This window comes from Lacerta agilis, chromosome 11, assembly GCF_009819535.1.
Source record: "Lacerta agilis isolate rLacAgi1 chromosome 11, rLacAgi1.pri, whole genome shotgun sequence".
Classification (NCBI taxonomy): domain Eukaryota; kingdom Metazoa; phylum Chordata; class Lepidosauria; order Squamata; family Lacertidae; genus Lacerta; species Lacerta agilis.
This window is the reverse complement of record NC_046322.1, coordinates 16852058-16868707: the sequence shown is the minus strand read 5'-3', so window position 1 is coordinate 16868707 and position 16650 is coordinate 16852058. Positions and strand designations below refer to the sequence as shown.

At 41.2% G+C, this 16650-nt stretch overlaps 2 protein-coding genes across 4 annotated transcripts in view; one reads left to right on the top strand and one right to left on the bottom strand.

Annotated features, from left to right (window-relative positions):
* Positions 1-6919, top strand: part of CPLANE1 (ciliogenesis and planar polarity effector 1) — a 52129-nt gene extending 45210 nt beyond the window's left edge. The window contains exons 46-53 of the mRNA XM_033164074.1: positions 924-1055; positions 1975-2140; positions 2794-2855; positions 3592-3756; positions 4117-4214; positions 4344-4466; positions 5487-5626; positions 6386-6919. Of these exons, the coding sequence (XP_033019965.1) occupies positions 924-1055; positions 1975-2140; positions 2794-2855; positions 3592-3756; positions 4117-4214; positions 4344-4466; positions 5487-5626; positions 6386-6526 (1027 nt within the window). The 3' untranslated portion in view covers positions 6527-6919. The remainder of the gene's footprint in view (positions 1-923; positions 1056-1974; positions 2141-2793; positions 2856-3591; positions 3757-4116; positions 4215-4343; positions 4467-5486; positions 5627-6385) is intronic.
* A 3120-nt stretch (positions 6920-10039) lies between these two features.
* The window catches only part of NIPBL (NIPBL cohesin loading factor), a 137429-nt gene continuing 130818 nt past the window's right edge, over positions 10040-16650 (bottom strand). The window contains exons 42-47 of one of the 3 annotated variants that reach the window (XM_033164071.1): positions 15392-15592; positions 14150-14296; positions 13231-13523; positions 12624-12798; positions 11552-11737; positions 10040-11013 (exon numbers count right to left, since the gene is read on the bottom strand). In XM_033164071.1, coding sequence (XP_033019962.1) covers positions 10648-11013; positions 11552-11737; positions 12624-12798; positions 13231-13523; positions 14150-14296; positions 15392-15592 — 1368 coding nt within the window. In that variant the 3' untranslated portion in view covers positions 10040-10647. Of the gene's footprint in view, positions 11014-11510; positions 11738-12623; positions 12799-13230; positions 13524-14149; positions 14297-15391; positions 15593-16650 lie in introns of all 3 variants that reach the window. The other 2 variants (XM_033164073.1, XM_033164072.1) reach the window with 2 other exon arrangements.

Genomic DNA, 16650 nt, shown 5'->3' with positions numbered 1-16650 from the left:
TTTTGGGGGACAGGAGGAGGGCAGGTGTGGAGGATTCCCTGGTCCTGAATGGGGTAACTGTGCCCCTGAAGGACCAGGTGCGCAGCCTGGGAGTCATTTTGGACTCACAGCTGTCCATGGAAGCGCAGGTTAATTCTGTATCCAGGGCAGCTGTCTACCAGCTCCACCTGGTACGCAGGCTGAGACCCTACCTGCCCGCGGACTGTCTCACCAAGGTGGTGCATGCTCTGGTTATCTCCCGCTTGGACTACTGCAATGCGCTCTATGTGGGGCTACCTTTGAAGGTGACCCGGAAACTGCAATTAATCCAAAATGCGGCAGCTAGACTGGTGACTGGGAGTGGCCGCTGGGACCACATAACACCGGTCCTGAGAGATCTGCATTGGCTCCCAGTACGTTTCCGAGCACAATTCAAAGTGTTGGTGCTGACCTTTAAAGCCCTAAACGGCCTCGGTCCTGTATACCTGAAGGAGCGTCTCCACCCCCATCATTCAGCCCGGACACTGAGATCCAGCGCCGAGGGCCTTCTGTCGGTTCCCTCACTGCGAGAAGCAAAACTACAGGGAACCAGGCAGAGGGCCTTCTCGGTAGTGGCGCCCGCCCTGTGGAACGCCCTCCCATCACAGGTCAGGGAAATAAACAACTACCTGACATTCAGAAAAAACCTGAAGGCAGCCCTTTTTAGGGAAGTTTTTAATGTTTGATATTTTTGTATTTGATTTCTGTTGGAAGCCGCCCAGAGTGGCTGGGGAAATCCAGCCAGATGGGCGGGGTACAAATAATAAATATTATTATTATTATTATTAAAGGTATGAAATTGCAATTATACATTTAATGTATCATCAAATTTGACTCCCTAGTTTTTTTTCTAGAAGTAGTATGTTTTTCCTATTTGCAGTAATGTAATTGCTTTTTAAAAATAGTTTTTCAGAAGATCCTCTACAGATCACTGGCTTGAGTGGTGTTTCTGACATCATTGCTGATCTTCTACTTGAGGGTGGCATGTCCGCTTCGGAGCTGGGTCTCACAGAAACACAAGCACAAAGAATATCCAGGTAATTGCTACATAACCTGTGACATTGTGGTAAGAGTGGTTAGAGATTAGGATACACCTTGGAAAATCAAGGTTCAAATCTCCACTCAGCCTTAAAGTTCACTGGGTGAATTTGGACCTGTCATTATCAATCTAACCTACCTTATAGGGTAGAACCATGTAAGCCACCTTGAGCTTATTGGAAGGCAGGCAGAAAGTAAAGAATTACAGCTGAAGCTTTACTGAGATTTGTGATAGATGTCTGTTTAGGTGGCATTGTGAGATAACATCCCCCCGCCATTATCCAGCGATGGGCCATGACTCGGGGTGAGGGGTTGTCCCAGCCAGAGCAACACCAAAAATGGTCCCCACGCCATCCGGGGAAGTGGATTTCAGCCTGCCCCAAATTTGGCCAGTCATGGAAAGGCTGCATTGCTGTTTCCGTCCTACAGGTAGATTGGACTGAGCTGGAAGGCTTTACTCCTGTCCGTCTCTTGTATATTTATTCCCTCCCCACACAGCTTCACTGAAATTCATGATAAAGTTATTATTTTATTTAAGTTATTAAAGTTTTTATCCAAGAGCTATAACTATTTTAAATTATGTAACCAAATGATATGATCTTTGGGGAGTTGTGATGGATGGTATGTGTGGTTGTCAATGTATAAATGCGTCTATGTGGCTGTAAATGTGGGATGGCATTCAATTTCCAATAAAGTATCTATCTAGTTAGTAGTGTTACCTTGAGAGAGGTCCCAATCCAATTCTAGTTGTGGACTAACTTTTGTTTTCCATGCACTTGATATTTTTGGAAACTGTAGTGCTTTGAGATCAAAACAGACATATATATTGCTATGCTACTTTTACATGCTTTTAAATGCTATTTCATCTAATTATTTGAAGTATGTGTTAATTATGTCTGAGTTTTCACTGTATTTCAGCCTCTCCAGTGTAGTGAGTGGGCATTCACGTAAAACAGAAAGAGAGAGAAAAGAGTTACACACTTGGATGAAAAGAAAGCGAAAGGAAAGGCTAGCTGAGTATCTGCAAACGCTGGCTGAACAAAGGGCAAAAGAACACAATCCATTTCATTTTAGAAGAAAAATGGTAAGACTATTTACATTGTATTGTGATCATGTGGCTGTAACAATTCAGTGTAGAAAAGCATTTTTAAAATGTGTTAAGACGTCATTCTCAAATATGAATGCCCCAATCAGCTTCCGTTGCAAATTCTACATTCCTCTGTACAAAATCTATTACAGCTTTAAAATTAGCTAGATCCATTTGGGGCTGGTTCAGATACAGAAATGATCAAAGCTTATTTAGGTTGTGGAATAAAATATGAGAAGGAGTGGGGGAGGGGTTGGTCACATAGCCTGATCCTTTAATCCAGGGGTGGCCTAACATACCAGTAGTGGGTGAGGCTAAAGCAAAAATGAATAGAGACACTCCTTTCTCTTTGTCCTTCACATTTACCAGACCTCTGACCCATTCAGTTACCCCAACCCCAGCAGTTGACTGAAAATTCTCATAGATTGTGTCATTTGAAAGTATAGTTGTGGACCATGTTTGTTGGCTTGGAATGTCTGGAGGCAACCAGTTGAATAGTTTTTATTTGTAGAGTGGCCACACCTCACTTTTCCATTTGGGCACAGTTCCAAAATCCTAGCTCTGAAAAAGCGCTTATGATGAATGTGTAACCAATTATGAAGATTGGAAAGAGAAGATAATTTTAGTAACTGTTTGCCTTTCTTCTATAGCCACCTGGAATCACAACACAGAATATTAAATTACAGCAGAAAAAGAAATGTGAAAAAGATAAGTAAGTTATCGCTCAGCGCCATTCTAGCCTTTCCATTTACTGTATTTTGTTCTGGTGTATGTGACCGCCAAGCCCTTTACCCTGGGCAGGGGGTGGAGTTTGGATCGGGCTGAGGTGTCATCCCTGCTGGCCTCTGTAGCTTCCCAGCAACCACCAGCTGATGTCACTCTGTTGGCATGGAGCTCCCCTTCTGCCCACTCATTGGATGTGTGGATGGGCAGAAATGCCACTGGCTGCTGGATCCTAAGGTGGTTCAGTTGCTGTCACATGACAGCATTGGGCCCAGTTGTGATGGCATCCTGCCACTCTGTAAAGTCCTGTTGGTGTGGGGGTGGGAACTTAGGATTTCTCCATATAGACCTTTCAGTCACCTGCCCGGAAATAAGATCAAATGAAGCAATTCTACATAAGGACAATTGTCTTAGGCCTGAATATGAAGCTCCAGCCCTGATGATTTGTTGAAAAATAGGCCTTGGGCAGAAAACGCTGACTCAAAAAAGGGGGAAAGATTGTACATCTAAAAGTTGTATATTCCTGTCTGTCCTGTTTCTCTGGGGAAGTTATACAGCAGAGTTGTACAAGTTAAGGCCCACAGATGAATTTGGATCCCTCTCTGCTTTTCCCCAAAGGTTAGACAGGCTTGTTTTCTTCTTTAAACTAGACAAAATGTCAGTAAAGAAACAAGACTTGTAATAATAGACTTAAATAATAGGCATCTTGTTTTTACTCCCTTCAGAGCCTTGTTTTCTGAGCATCATAACATCAGAGTCTCTGAAGCCCTCACTCTGATGCATGAGCTGTTGTCCGACACTGTGCAACTTCCTTCAAGTGACTTTGAATCACTATCTAAAACAAGATCACCTCATGATTTCAAGAGACCACATATTGCTTCTGCTGGAGGGTAAAGTATATAGGCTCCCCAATTTCTTTAATTTCCCCAGCTCATATACATGTCTATTCAGAAGTAAGACTGATTGAGTTCAATAGACAAAAATATTAGCTGCTGCTTCCCCCAACACCTGGGTCAGGTCAGGACCGCAGCATGGATGGCTAGAGTTAAGTGCACACACACAGAAATAGGCATGTTGATATAAGATGTAGTTTGCTCTTCAGGCTTGTTTTGGATATCTGCTACTTCCAGTGCTAACAGCAAAAAAAGGAACCTAACTTAATGTGTTATGAGAAGCTATTTTTGTGCACTTTTGTATATTATTTCTGAAACCAGTATTGCTAAGATAGAAATGTGGTATATCCCTTGTAGAGGTTGCCATGCTGCAAGGAGGAAGGCTGCTTCCAAAGTTAGTTTGAGTCAGACGAGATCCTTTTCCAGTCTGTCATGTGGCATAACTCCGAGGAAAGGTAAGAATGGAAATGAGATGGCCACAATACCCAGATTGCACTGAACTATTGGGAGGGGGGGGAGTTATATAGTTGTGATTTCCATTTCCTGATCAATAAATTTGGTATTTTGTGTCTTTTCTGCTCAAGGCCGACTAAGCCAAACTCCTTACAGAAGAAAGGGACCAGAATCCCATCAAGGGGAGATGCGATGGAAAAGCAGAAGACACCTGCAACAGTGGTCAAGTCACAGGCTTGACTTAAGAAGTCAAGGTTTGTTATTGGACCAGTTATCGCACTATTCATTGGTGCTCATCTCTGCTTAACTGCAGTGAACACTGAAACTTCTGGGAGGAATTTTTTTTGTCTTATTATAAGCTTAAAAAGTCCAAAATACATAGGTTATTGGTTTAACTAAGAGCTGGATAATGAAAAGTCTTTACCAATGCTGTTTGCTCGAGTTGGGGACCTTTCCAGAACCTGGTCTGGGCAGCTTCCCCAAGACTTGGAAATGTGAGTGAGCTTGCCCAATATTTGAAGGAGCTTTAAAAATGTTTGGTGTATTTGACTAGCTGTGTAAGCTGTAACTGGGGTCTTGAACTTGGTGTAACAATAGATGAATTCAAAATCATTTTTTGTGCCTGTGCAGAACCTTCTGAACCTTTGAAGAAAATAATGATGTTTGATATAAATACCATTTCAACATAACAAAGTAGCCAAATTTGTACTTGGTAATTACACCATTTAGTGGCATGTCCAGTCGGCATCACTGTCAAGACCAACATAATGGAGGCGGCTATGGGAGCAGAGCTTTGTGCTGCAGTCCCTTGATTATAGATTGAGGGCTTTTGACTTTGTTCAATACAGTAAAGTTTGCTGTGTTGAGAAGTTTATATTGCATCGCTTTGTAGCGCATCTTCAAATAGTAAGTGGTTGAGGGTAAAGTTGTAATACTGCATGCACTGATTACAGGATCTTTATTCCTTTCATTTGTAACAGATTCATTTTGCTGCATCTCTCTTCCGTGAACTTGGAACTAGAAGCAGAGAACAGTAGGCCCCAAAGTGTACCATGGCAGGGATGACTCTAAGACAGTTATAATTGATTGGGTAGAACAAATAAGAGGGCTCAGTAGCCCATATTAGGTATTCTAGGGCAGGTGGAACCCACTAGCAAATCTGACTTTGGGAGCGAGGGGGATAAAGGTTGCAGAATTTAGGTCCAGAACACCAATTTACAAGAGATAATTGAAGAAAAGAAATACTTGCAAATAAAGAATGTGCTCTCTTCCAGCTTCTGATGAGCAGAGAAAGTTCCAAGACACTGACACAACAACTCGCACAAATGAGAGTGAAGAAGACGCCATGAGTGTTTGGAGCATTCCTGATGAGATCCAGCGGATACTGTATGGCGGTTCTAATTCCCATTTCAAGGCAAGGGTGGAAACATAATTAGTCATTACTCATTCTGCATATTTGAGACAGTCACTTTATTTTAATCCCCTTTTCTATGCAAATGCACCCAATAAGTAAAACAAAGAATCATTCATTGCCCCAGTGTGGTGTATAGGGAAGCTCAGAGCTGCAGGCTGGGTTCAAAATGCTGATTATCCATGAAGCGATTCTGGGGCAGGCACCAGCTGCTACTAACTGTTGTGAGGATGAAATGGGCAGAAGACACTGCCACTGCCGGCTAAAAATGCAGACACATTAACTGGGGGAAGGTGCCAGCCCAAGCCAGTGGTGGTAGGGATCATGGCAGGATAGGATGCACCCACCCTACTGTCCCTGCTGGGTTTCTGGGAGAGGGGGAAGAGAAGCTGAAATAGAGCAAGCTCACAGAAACTCCAAATAAGGTCTTATTTGCTGGCATTATGGACAGCAATGCTGGGTGGGCAGGATAATTATTCTTCTGCTGTTAAAGCAGAACCTGGCTGCTGCTCCGAAGGAGTGGCTATCTTGAATGTTTAGACCACCCTCTGAGAGGAAATACAGAATTTGGTAGACTAAGTCGGGGGGGGGGGGGGTGAGATCCTGGCAATTGGTGGCCAAGCATGCTAAGTGCTGTTGGAGCATCAATCCTTGTAGGTGTCAGTATAAAGTTGGTGGAGAAAGCATTTGGGGAGCTTAGTCTGGCTAGCTAAGCTCTATCACACACACTCCTGTCATTGATTACCTTTTATATCTCCACAGGAGTCTTTGCCTCATGAAGATGCTTGCTCCATTGCCAGCCTTAATAACTTGGACAGTGTGTCTGAAAGTACTAGCAGCATCCTCAGCAAGCTTGACTGGAATGCAGTGGAGGCTATGGTAGCAAATGTGGAAGAAAAATAAAACCAGAATTTCTTGGATGCTCTGCCCTTTAAAAGGAAAGTAGGCCCAATATTATTTGGAAAAATATCTGATAGCTGACCACCATGGCATAACATTATGGCAAAATTGTAAGCAAATAACACTTCTTTCCCAACTAATTAGCTAGCGTATAAAAGCAAAATTGCAGAATCATGCAGACCAGTACAATACCACATATACTTAGGCTTCTTGGAACATACTTGATGTTTGGTATATTGGGCAAAGAAGACAAGATTCATAGTTTCTGAAAGAAGTATTTAAATAGCCACAGTTGCACAGTGATTAAAAAGATAATTCATACCTAAGATTCTGAATCATGTTTTATAATTATTTAAGTAGTAGTTTGTAGTAATGTAATAATTTTTTTGCTGTTTATTACTTTCAAATGGTGTTTTTGCAGAAGAAAGACGATTCTGGCAAGTCAGTCATAGTCACAACTTTATTGTATGTCCCCAAAGGCCATTACAATTGAATGATGAGTGATCCAACAAGGTTTCGTTGTTCAGTTGTTTTGAAGACCATGACTGATGCTGCCCACCTAGTCCATAGTCACCTTCTATTTTAGGCCTACTGTGACCATTTACAAAATACTAGTTTCTACAGTCCACTGTGCTGTGAATGCAAGGCACAACACCGATTGTATCTTACTCCATTAGAAGGGCAGATGTGCAAGAATTACATCTGAGACAGAAATTGGTAGAATGGGACGTAAAAATTAGGCTGCAAAACTACGCACACAAAGCTTTAGCACAAGAGATAGCGTGGGGGGGGGGAGTCTTGTAAAAGTGCATCTATCCTCAGCTGGGCAATCTGACTTACTGTCTTCCCTTGGATCTCATTTCATCTCTTTATCTCTAGGAGGTTGTGTTGTATTGTATATACTGTAGGGTATATAGGGTTGGAAGGGACCATGGAGGGTCATCTAGTCCAACCCTCCGTCAATGCAGGAATCCTGCCCACAGCTGTCCCTGGGTGGGCTCAAGCCACCAGCCTTCGGGTTACGAGCCAGACCCATTGTGCCACCTGTTTACATTTAAAATGGGATTATAGGCTGTGAGGCAGGAAGTCCCCAAAGAGGGAATTCTGAATAAATAAGAGTCAGAACATCGATCTTTGAAACATTCTTAAAAGCAAAATCCAGATTAATAGAGGGATGTTAAGCACATATGGTTTCTAACTTGTTGCCCTCTAAATATTGCTGGACAACTCCTCCCACAATCCCTATTGGCCATGCTAGCTGGTGTTGATGAGAGCTGGAGTCTCGACAATATCTAGAGGGCAACATGTTTTCCTATTCATGTATCATCTAAAAACTAAGAGTATAAGAGTGTCTGTTCGGAGTGGACTCACATTCTTACCTGTGAGGAGTTCTCAGGTGGCACCCCAAAGCAAATAACCCTTTACAGAATTGCTGTTTGCCTCCAGTGGTACTTGCTATCTTTGTAGAAATCACCTGGAGGCTGAAGGGGTATATTTGAAGAAAAACATAAGCCAACGTTTAATTAAAAAGTAATAACTCAGAAGGGAAGAATACCCTTTGCTCTGCCCAGTTCCAAGGCACCATTCCTGAAATTAGTATTACTGTCCTTTTCTCTTGTCAAGTGTTCATCAATGGTCAGAGATTGCAAGATTCAGACTGTATAGAGAGATATCAAACATCCATATTTTCTTATTCAACAGTTTTGCTTGTATATGTAAAAGGAGGTGGAATTTATTAGAATCCTTGACACCCCTCCAGAAGCAAGACTCAGCATATAATCCACTCACCATTATCAATACTTGCTCCCCCTAGGAGCTTGTGCTGGAAACACAGTAAACAACTTTGAATCAGTTCTGTGTAAACTCAAAATATCCTGGAACAGTTGCTGCAAGGAACAAGCTTAATTAGCAATGGGAATATATTAACATGAAATTTCAAACATTTTTGCTGTTAAATTGTATTCCACAGAAACAAAGTTTAATCACTGAAGTAATACCAAGATATTCCAATACCTTCCTGGATAGAATTATTAAGTAATAAAGTAATAAAACAAATTTGTAAGCACCTAGAGAGAAGCCTTCCCCAATGTGGATTCCTCTATATGTTTTGCACTGCAACTTCCATCTAAAACTCAAAAACTAAAACAAAACATCTAGAAGGCACTAGGTTGGGGAAAGCAGACCTAGAGGGTAAATCTGACTGACCGTCACCATGGTTTTATAAAGAACAAGTAAAAGAAACCCATTAAGTGACTGAGTATAACATTTGCTTTCCCAACTTAAAAGACTAAATTAGCACTAAACTGCAGTACAACAGTTAAGATAAATAGGAGGAAATGAAAATTATTTCATAGAAAATTATTAAATAGATTCTGATGAAGAATTAGTCATGTCAGTTTAATTCTTGAATTCTGTATAAGAAAATGTATTTGGATTTGAATATTACTCTCCTGTTCCTAACAGATCAAGTAGCACACTAGAGTTCTGTGAAATGATGTAATAAAAATCCCACCCCATCATATATCAAAGTTTCCAGAATAAAATAAATGCATTCCAAAATTGTATGTTTGATGAACATCCACTTTTATACAAGCTTGAAAACAGAACGACTTTAAAGTAGTTCTCTGCTAATTATTTGGATGCTATTAATTTCTTCTCCGTATGTTAATATGGGCGGGGGGGACGCGACTACTATCCAGAAAGTCAAGCTGCTTTTAAACCTGGTGATGAGAGATATTGAAGCAACCACTCCAGAGTTTTAAGTAGTATTTCTGCTGTGTAAAAGGTGAAAAGAAATTTCAAGGAACTACAATACAACCAAGTGTTCTGACCCCTAATTTTTAGAGAATAATTCATGAGCATATTAGCACAATCAGTTACAAATCCATATTTACTCCTCTGATATTTGCACCCTATGACTGTAATTCAGTTATGTGAAAATACCACTAGTGCAGCTAGGATTTTCTGGTTCACATAAAAATATATCCAACAATAGGATCCTAATGCACAGGTGGTGTTCTTGGGTCACATACATTGTTCCTGGTCAAGAGCAGTCTGATCTCTTGATGTCCTAACCAAGTGAAATATATCCATTGCTAGTTTCTCAGGTGAGAGTGATGGCTGTTCCCACCCCACCCCCACTCAAATTTTGAACATTGCTATATAGACAGCATTAGAAAGAAATTGAAGCATACAAGGCATAAACTATAGTTTCTTTTTATATCAAAATGTACTCTTGAAAATGTGTTTGGCACAGTGCTAAATCATATATAGTTAATACTAAATATTGCAGGATACAATAAAACCCTGGAGTTAACTTGTGTTTACACCCTTTTAAGGGATAAAAATAAAAGATACCAATTATTCAGAAGTCAGCCTATACAAACTGTATAAACAATATTTATGTCTTGCTTTGAAAACCACTGATATAGTAAATTTTACATAAAAGACTGCAAAATAATATAAATGGATTTAAACAGATCTTTACAATAAGAAATTCAAATGGAAACAGACAAGTAACAAAGAGAAGTAAAAAAATTTATTGCAGTATTCGTTCCACCAGATTTGCTGGGGATCCCTTTTCTTGTATTATTTCAGGGTGACCTAATACATCAAAATCTACATTTACAAAAACTCCTCCTGCAGATAGGTCATAGATACTGCATGCTTTTTTCCCCCAACAGAATAAATTATATATCCAGGAGATTCTGCCATTTTACAGCCTGGAAAAACAATGCTTCCCTGGAAACTGGGCTAAGCTAAAGAAAGCCATCCGCTGCTAGGTTAAACTCCAAGAACACTTTATTAAGAACATTAACAGACTAATTTCCAACATTCACTTGTTTATTTTTTTTTAAAACAGAAAGGTTTTTTTCAAGATATAAACAATTTTTGTTAAACTATTATACAGTGGGAGTAAAAATGAACTGAGAAGTTTCTGCTGCACAACAGCGAAGGAAGCTCCCACAAAAATGTTTACCAAACATTTCCTTCTGTTTCCTGCATCCCAGGTGTCATTCTTACTCTTCATTAAAATGATTTTTTTTTTTGCCAGAAAGTTGATATTTCAAGTTTTTTTTCTGTTATTTCATTTCCTGCAAAATTTGGCTGCATGTACAAATGCATTAGCTGGAAGTTCCATCCTTGGCGGCATACAACGATCGTAAAGTCTGAACCACTTTATTAGTCAGCTTATTAGCACTCGTTAGAGCAATTTTTTTGTAAATAATGTCTGACTCTTTAATAGTGTCTACCCAAGGCACCAGTTTGCGGCCATCACGGCGCTTAGCCTCAGTCCAGGAGCCACTGTAGGAGCCTGCCATCCACTGAACACTGAAGCCATTGCTGGTTTTCTGTACTACTCTTGCAATTTGTGGTCGATCTTTGTACTTTGGACAGCAAATAGCGATGACATCCATGACATCAACACTTTCATTCATCTGTGCTGCCAACTCCGTAGAGTCTGAATTTCGTTTTGACCTTCTCAATGACTAAAACATTGGGAGGGGAAAAAAGACCAAGTGTTACACAAAAGAACTTGAGTGAAATTATTGCTTTTATTGCTTTTAATCCCTTGACGCCGGGAGTTGGGATTTCCCGGCACACATTCCATTGCCGGCAATGAGACGCACCGCGACCGCCAGCGCCAAGGGGTTAACATCCTTGCAAAATCACATATTAATTTGTACCCGTGTCTTTTAACTCTTATTGATATATAAAATTATATGTACAAATGAATCATAAAGCTACATAAAAACTTGGCAACAATAAAAAGGATACACACAGTACATTCCAAAGGAAAATTAAACTTTATGCTAGATAAAATCTCTTCTATGTTTTTTATTGTTTTTGTTAGAACTTTCTACAAAAAGGTGTATAAACGGTTAAGAATTTCTATCTACAAAATGGTTTTTTTCCATATTGATTACATTACTCAGTGTACATTTTATTATAGACTGACATTTATAAGCACATAAAATCATTTTACGTAATACGCTGCGAAATACGTTGACTCCTCCTCCGCCTCACCCCTGAAGTGCCTCCTCCTCTATCCTCCCCATCACTCTCATCATCCTCTGTCTCAGCTGCATTGTTTTTAGGGCTGCCTCCTCCGAGCAGCGAGGTAATAGCTTTGTTGCGAGCATTTGTGCTAGCTGACACTTCTCCATCTTCCTCCTCTTCATCAGGATCCAAGTGTTCCATGAGAAGTTTGAACTAAGAAAGGACATTGGAAAGGAGATTAGGTGCCACCTTAAAATGAGTTATGAAAACAAGAAAAAAGGAAGGAAGGTGGTGTGCAAGCCTTATGGGAGTAACCTTAAAACAATTTGTGGAGTACACTATCAATTTAGTAGCATGTGACAAATCTTTTCTTGGAGAAAGCAAGGATTGTTCTCTTCCTTAATTGGCCTTAAGGGGGCAAGGTTTTATATCTCTTACATATTAGAGCCTCAATGTTAACTATTGGCAATTGTGGGGAAATTTTGCTAGCACCATACCTACTCAAACTCAAGAGGGAGTCTTCTGACTGTTTGCCTGCACTGTGGTCCATTTCTGGGTCAGGCCCAATGCATGAAATTTGCATTAGGTAGAAAGCTCCCAGTAGAACGAACAGGCATTGGGGGGGGGGGGGTCCCCAACCCAGATTGGGACAACACACTAGGGTATGTTGGTAATGTGTGAAAGCAAAAGCTTGTGCTCAGTGGCAAATTCTGAGATGTCACATGTAGCTTGAGCCTACACTTTAATTTTTGCATGGGCCATCTCAGGCTAGCTGTGACAGACCAACCCAATGACACTGCACTGTCAATGGAAAAATTATGCAACCTGCAGCTCATCCAACAGCCTCTATTTTGCCTAGTTCTGTGCATTAGATACACATTTCTTCAGCAAACAAACTGAAGAGGGCAACTTGCAGTGGAAGAAGTCTGCATACTCCATTCCTCACCTCTGAAGAAAAAAACAATTTCAGCCTGTAGCCACTGCTCTTCATATTTCACCTTCTAAACAACAAAAACTTAAAAGTATTTCAGAACAAAGTTCAAACGTTTTTAAAATGAAGTTGATAGGCAGTAAAATTCTGCAGGCTCTCAATACTTACATCTAAGTACTGTTTGACTATATTCCTCTTCACTTCATCTGTGAGCTTAGAATGAGCCATATCACTTCGAAGGAAGTCTAGCGTCTGTTTTGGATGGAAATGAATTCCTGCCTTCCTGTTTATTGTTTTATCGTATACTTTTGCCGATTCAGAGGGAGAGTATTTCTGAATTTTACTATTATCAAGAAAACAAAGTGAATGCTTTAAGTTAATAGTATTTCCCCACATCCTTTGAAAGTAGAATCTATAAGCAATTCTTCTGAGTCCCTTAGGTCAAAATTCTTAGTGTTATATAAAACAAACATTATGGCACTAGGTTTTGCTAGATGCATCCGCATTATGCAGAATTCACTCAAGTTTTGAGTTCAATCCATAACAAAACCTCAGGCCCACCAGCAAAATGTGGCCTTCCAGGACTCTATCCAGCCCCCAGGCCTCTCCTCAGCCACACTCCTTGCCAGCCCTACTTCATACCTTCCTTGAGTGCTTTTGCTTGGCCATCACTGCCATGCACACCCTAGAAGTTGCTTGCAAGAGAATGCAGCTCCCAGACTGAAAAGCTTCCCCACTCCTGAGATAAAGTAAGCAAAATTTGAATGCTCCTCACCTGTCAGAAAATCCACAGAGGTTCTTCAAATGCTGTTTTAACATCAACAGCAGCAATATGCCCTGGGAAACATTTGCAAATTCAATGAGAGGAGCTGAATTGTCTGGCAAACATTTCATCACAGCATTTATATCATTCTCTTCATCAGTATCTGAATCAGACTCTGCACGTTTTCGCAACTTTCGGGGTTTGTGAATTTCCTCCTCACTGTCGCTGTCACTTTCACTGTTACTTTCACTCTCACTCTCTTCATCAGATGATGGCTTCCTTTCTTTTTTATATTTCACCATAGACTGAAAGAAAATGGCACGTAGTTTAGAAAAATAGCAAACACCATTATCGATATATTATAAAAAGTGTTTTGAAGACCGTTCTAACATGTTGTCATTCATCAGTATGAACTATCAAGGGAGATTAAGTGGCGATATTTTGGGAAAGCAGATGAACTACACACACATCTAAGATATTAAATATTCAACTCAGAATACATTCAATGTGTCCCACAGGAGAAAGGATTGCTTAACTTGGTTATCAGCAGCCCCTTACGTGGTTGCAGCATTTCTTTTTTAATGTATGGGTGGTCAATGCAGCGTGGGTGCAGGGCCCCAGCTGGTAGGCACAAGGACTTGTGGCACATTCGGAAAAGAGCAGTAGGGTTCATGGACCTGGTTATAGTACACAGACATACACTCTGGCTTTCCCAATATTATGTTTCTGCCTAGGCTAGGTAGATTTGAGGCAAAGCCATCGTAAGGCAGAGTGAAGAAAAAGGATTCTGATCACTAGAGTGGCATTCAGTTTGAACTCAGTAGCGCGCTTGTCCAAAAGGCTGGTCACCAAGGTTTTACCTCACCCTGAATGACTGAAGAGACATACTAAGCCATAGGAAGGTAATGTTATATAATATAATTCCACTTACCTCCTTAAATGACTGGAGAAGGTTACTACCAGAAACTGATAATGTGATGTCTATATGGTGCATTATAAAAAGTGGCTCTTCCTGGGTTTGGTAAGGAAAACAGGCTAGATTGTCTGCTATGTACAAAAGCTGATTCACCTCCGTTTTCTGTGGAAGTAGAAAATATATATATATACATTTATATATATACACACACACACAATATCATTTCTGTGCTCAATGAGCTCCATGCCACATTCTGGCTCCTTGAATACAGTATCCAGTGAGTTCCACCCAACATGTTTTTTTTTGGGGGGGGGGGGTTTCCATGTGTGACATTGCATGCGCTGCAAGGCCTACCACCTTTGCAAGACCTGCCCCCTCAAGATTGGTGGGCTCAGCTCTGTCCCAATGGATTTTTGGGGTGGGGTGGGGTGGCTGAAGACATCTCAGCCCTGCAGAGTTGGCGCATTTAGAAGGCATGGAGGAGATTCCGTTGTGCAAGGGTAAATTGTTGTAGAATGAGAGGCTTCCCACTACTTTGAATACAAACCATTATGTCTATTCCAAGTTATGAGCATGAACAGCCCTTGCAATTTTAGCCACTGAAACATCACAGAAGGAATGGATTCTGTCTCCTGGTGCCTCTACCCACTCTAACTATGAATACAGGGGCTGTGCCAAAAAGAAAAAGGGAGAGCTCTTTTGGCATTGGAAGGAAGCTAAGATGAACCAGGAAAGCAACAAAGCATTCTGGGAGAGATGGGTTTCACTCCTGTCAAGGAGAAGGAAGTAAAAGTAAAAACTCAAATCTGACCAATCAACTGCCTTGCTGACCCTAAGGATGGAATCCTGCATTTAGGAAAACCTATAAATATTCCTGAACCAAGTTTAGCATCGTGTAGGGGGAATGCATCTTCATTTTTATTAGCAATTCTCCAAGCCAGCCTCCCTCAACCTGGTGTGCTCTAGATGATTTGGACTCCAACTCCCATCAGCCCCAGCTAGCATAGCCAATGGTTAAGGATGATGGGAATTGTAGTCTAAAAAATCTGGAGGGCACATGATTGGCGATGACTGCTCAAGACAATGAAAGAAATAAAAAAACATGCCAAAGTTCAACATGTCACTACATAATTTCTATGGTTATTATACTGCAACTTTTATACTATTTTCAAAACCAAATATCCTCTCCAAAGCAGATCATACTTCATCAAAAGCACTTTTTAAAAAGAGTACAGAAAAGTTCTGCATTAGACTCACAGCTGTGTCATCAAAGAGGTTGAGTAAGGAAATGAGAAAGGCTCGTCGGTGTTGTCGGTTTCCTCGGATCATGGAGTAAAGGTGTGAGCACAAAGCACTGCTGGATTCATCATGCCTAAAACCCCTCACAGGATCTTTACGGCAAGTGTTGATTGCTTGCTGTACCTGGTATGACATCTTCATACCAGCCACTGCTTTCATCTGAAGTTAAAAACACAAGTCTTTATTTTGCTTAGGACAAACAGAAAGAGGTTGCCTCAAAGATTTGAGCTCAAAGTTACCTGTTTCAGTTTCTCCAATAGCTTTCTAGTGAACAATTTTCAAATCATTTGCTTTTTTATAGCAAACATGCACAATTTTGACACACTGATATACATGTTGGAGTCAGGGGGGTTATTTGTGTCTTTAATATTTGTAGACTTTCTAGGCCAATGAAGAAAAAATACATGTGTGTTTTCCAAAGCTACACACTTCAGCCTACTAGAGTGAAGGTTTTTCAATAATGCTTTTCAATTGCTCTCACAAAATAAGTGGGACTAATTATATCCATAGTTCCCCAAAATCTGAAATGCTGATGGCAGCTGCAATGAAATAAATAATATTCCCCATAAACTAGTGCTGCCAGGTGTTCAGTTTTCCTGGACATGTCTTCTTTTGGGGGGCCAGCATGCCTGTCCAGGTAGATTTTTGCATGGCACATGAAATGTCTGGTTTTGGGAGGAGGTATTTTTTTATTGGGGGGGGGGGTTAGAGGAGCACGCGCATGCCACCAAAGGGTAGGAGAGGGCAGACGTTCTTCAGGGTCAGCCACTCTCCACCCCTCTCATGCACCACCGCTGTGCCCTAGAAGCGGAAGCACTGCAGTGGGGTCTGGAGCACCGCCACCAGCGCCGCTGACAGTGGCCACTGCAGCCACCACAGTGGCGGCTCCTTCTCCAGCTGGCACTGGGCCTGTTTCCGCTTGGCTCACCCTTAGTCCGCTCAGCAGCCGGGGAGACAGGGCGGACTGGCTGCGACACAGTGTCTTGTGAGCAAGAGGCCAAAGATAGCATAGGTAAGAGAGGGGAGGGAAGGAGGGGGTGGGCAAGGAAGGAGATACGGGATGGAGGGTGGGTGTGCTCCAAATATTTTTGGGTTTTTGATCTTCAGATTACGACAATCCTACTATAGATATGCATGTGATGAGCAGAGGAACAAAAACATAGAAGGTAAGGACAAAAACCATCACTCCTCTGCATACTTGCTTGGTATGAAATGGA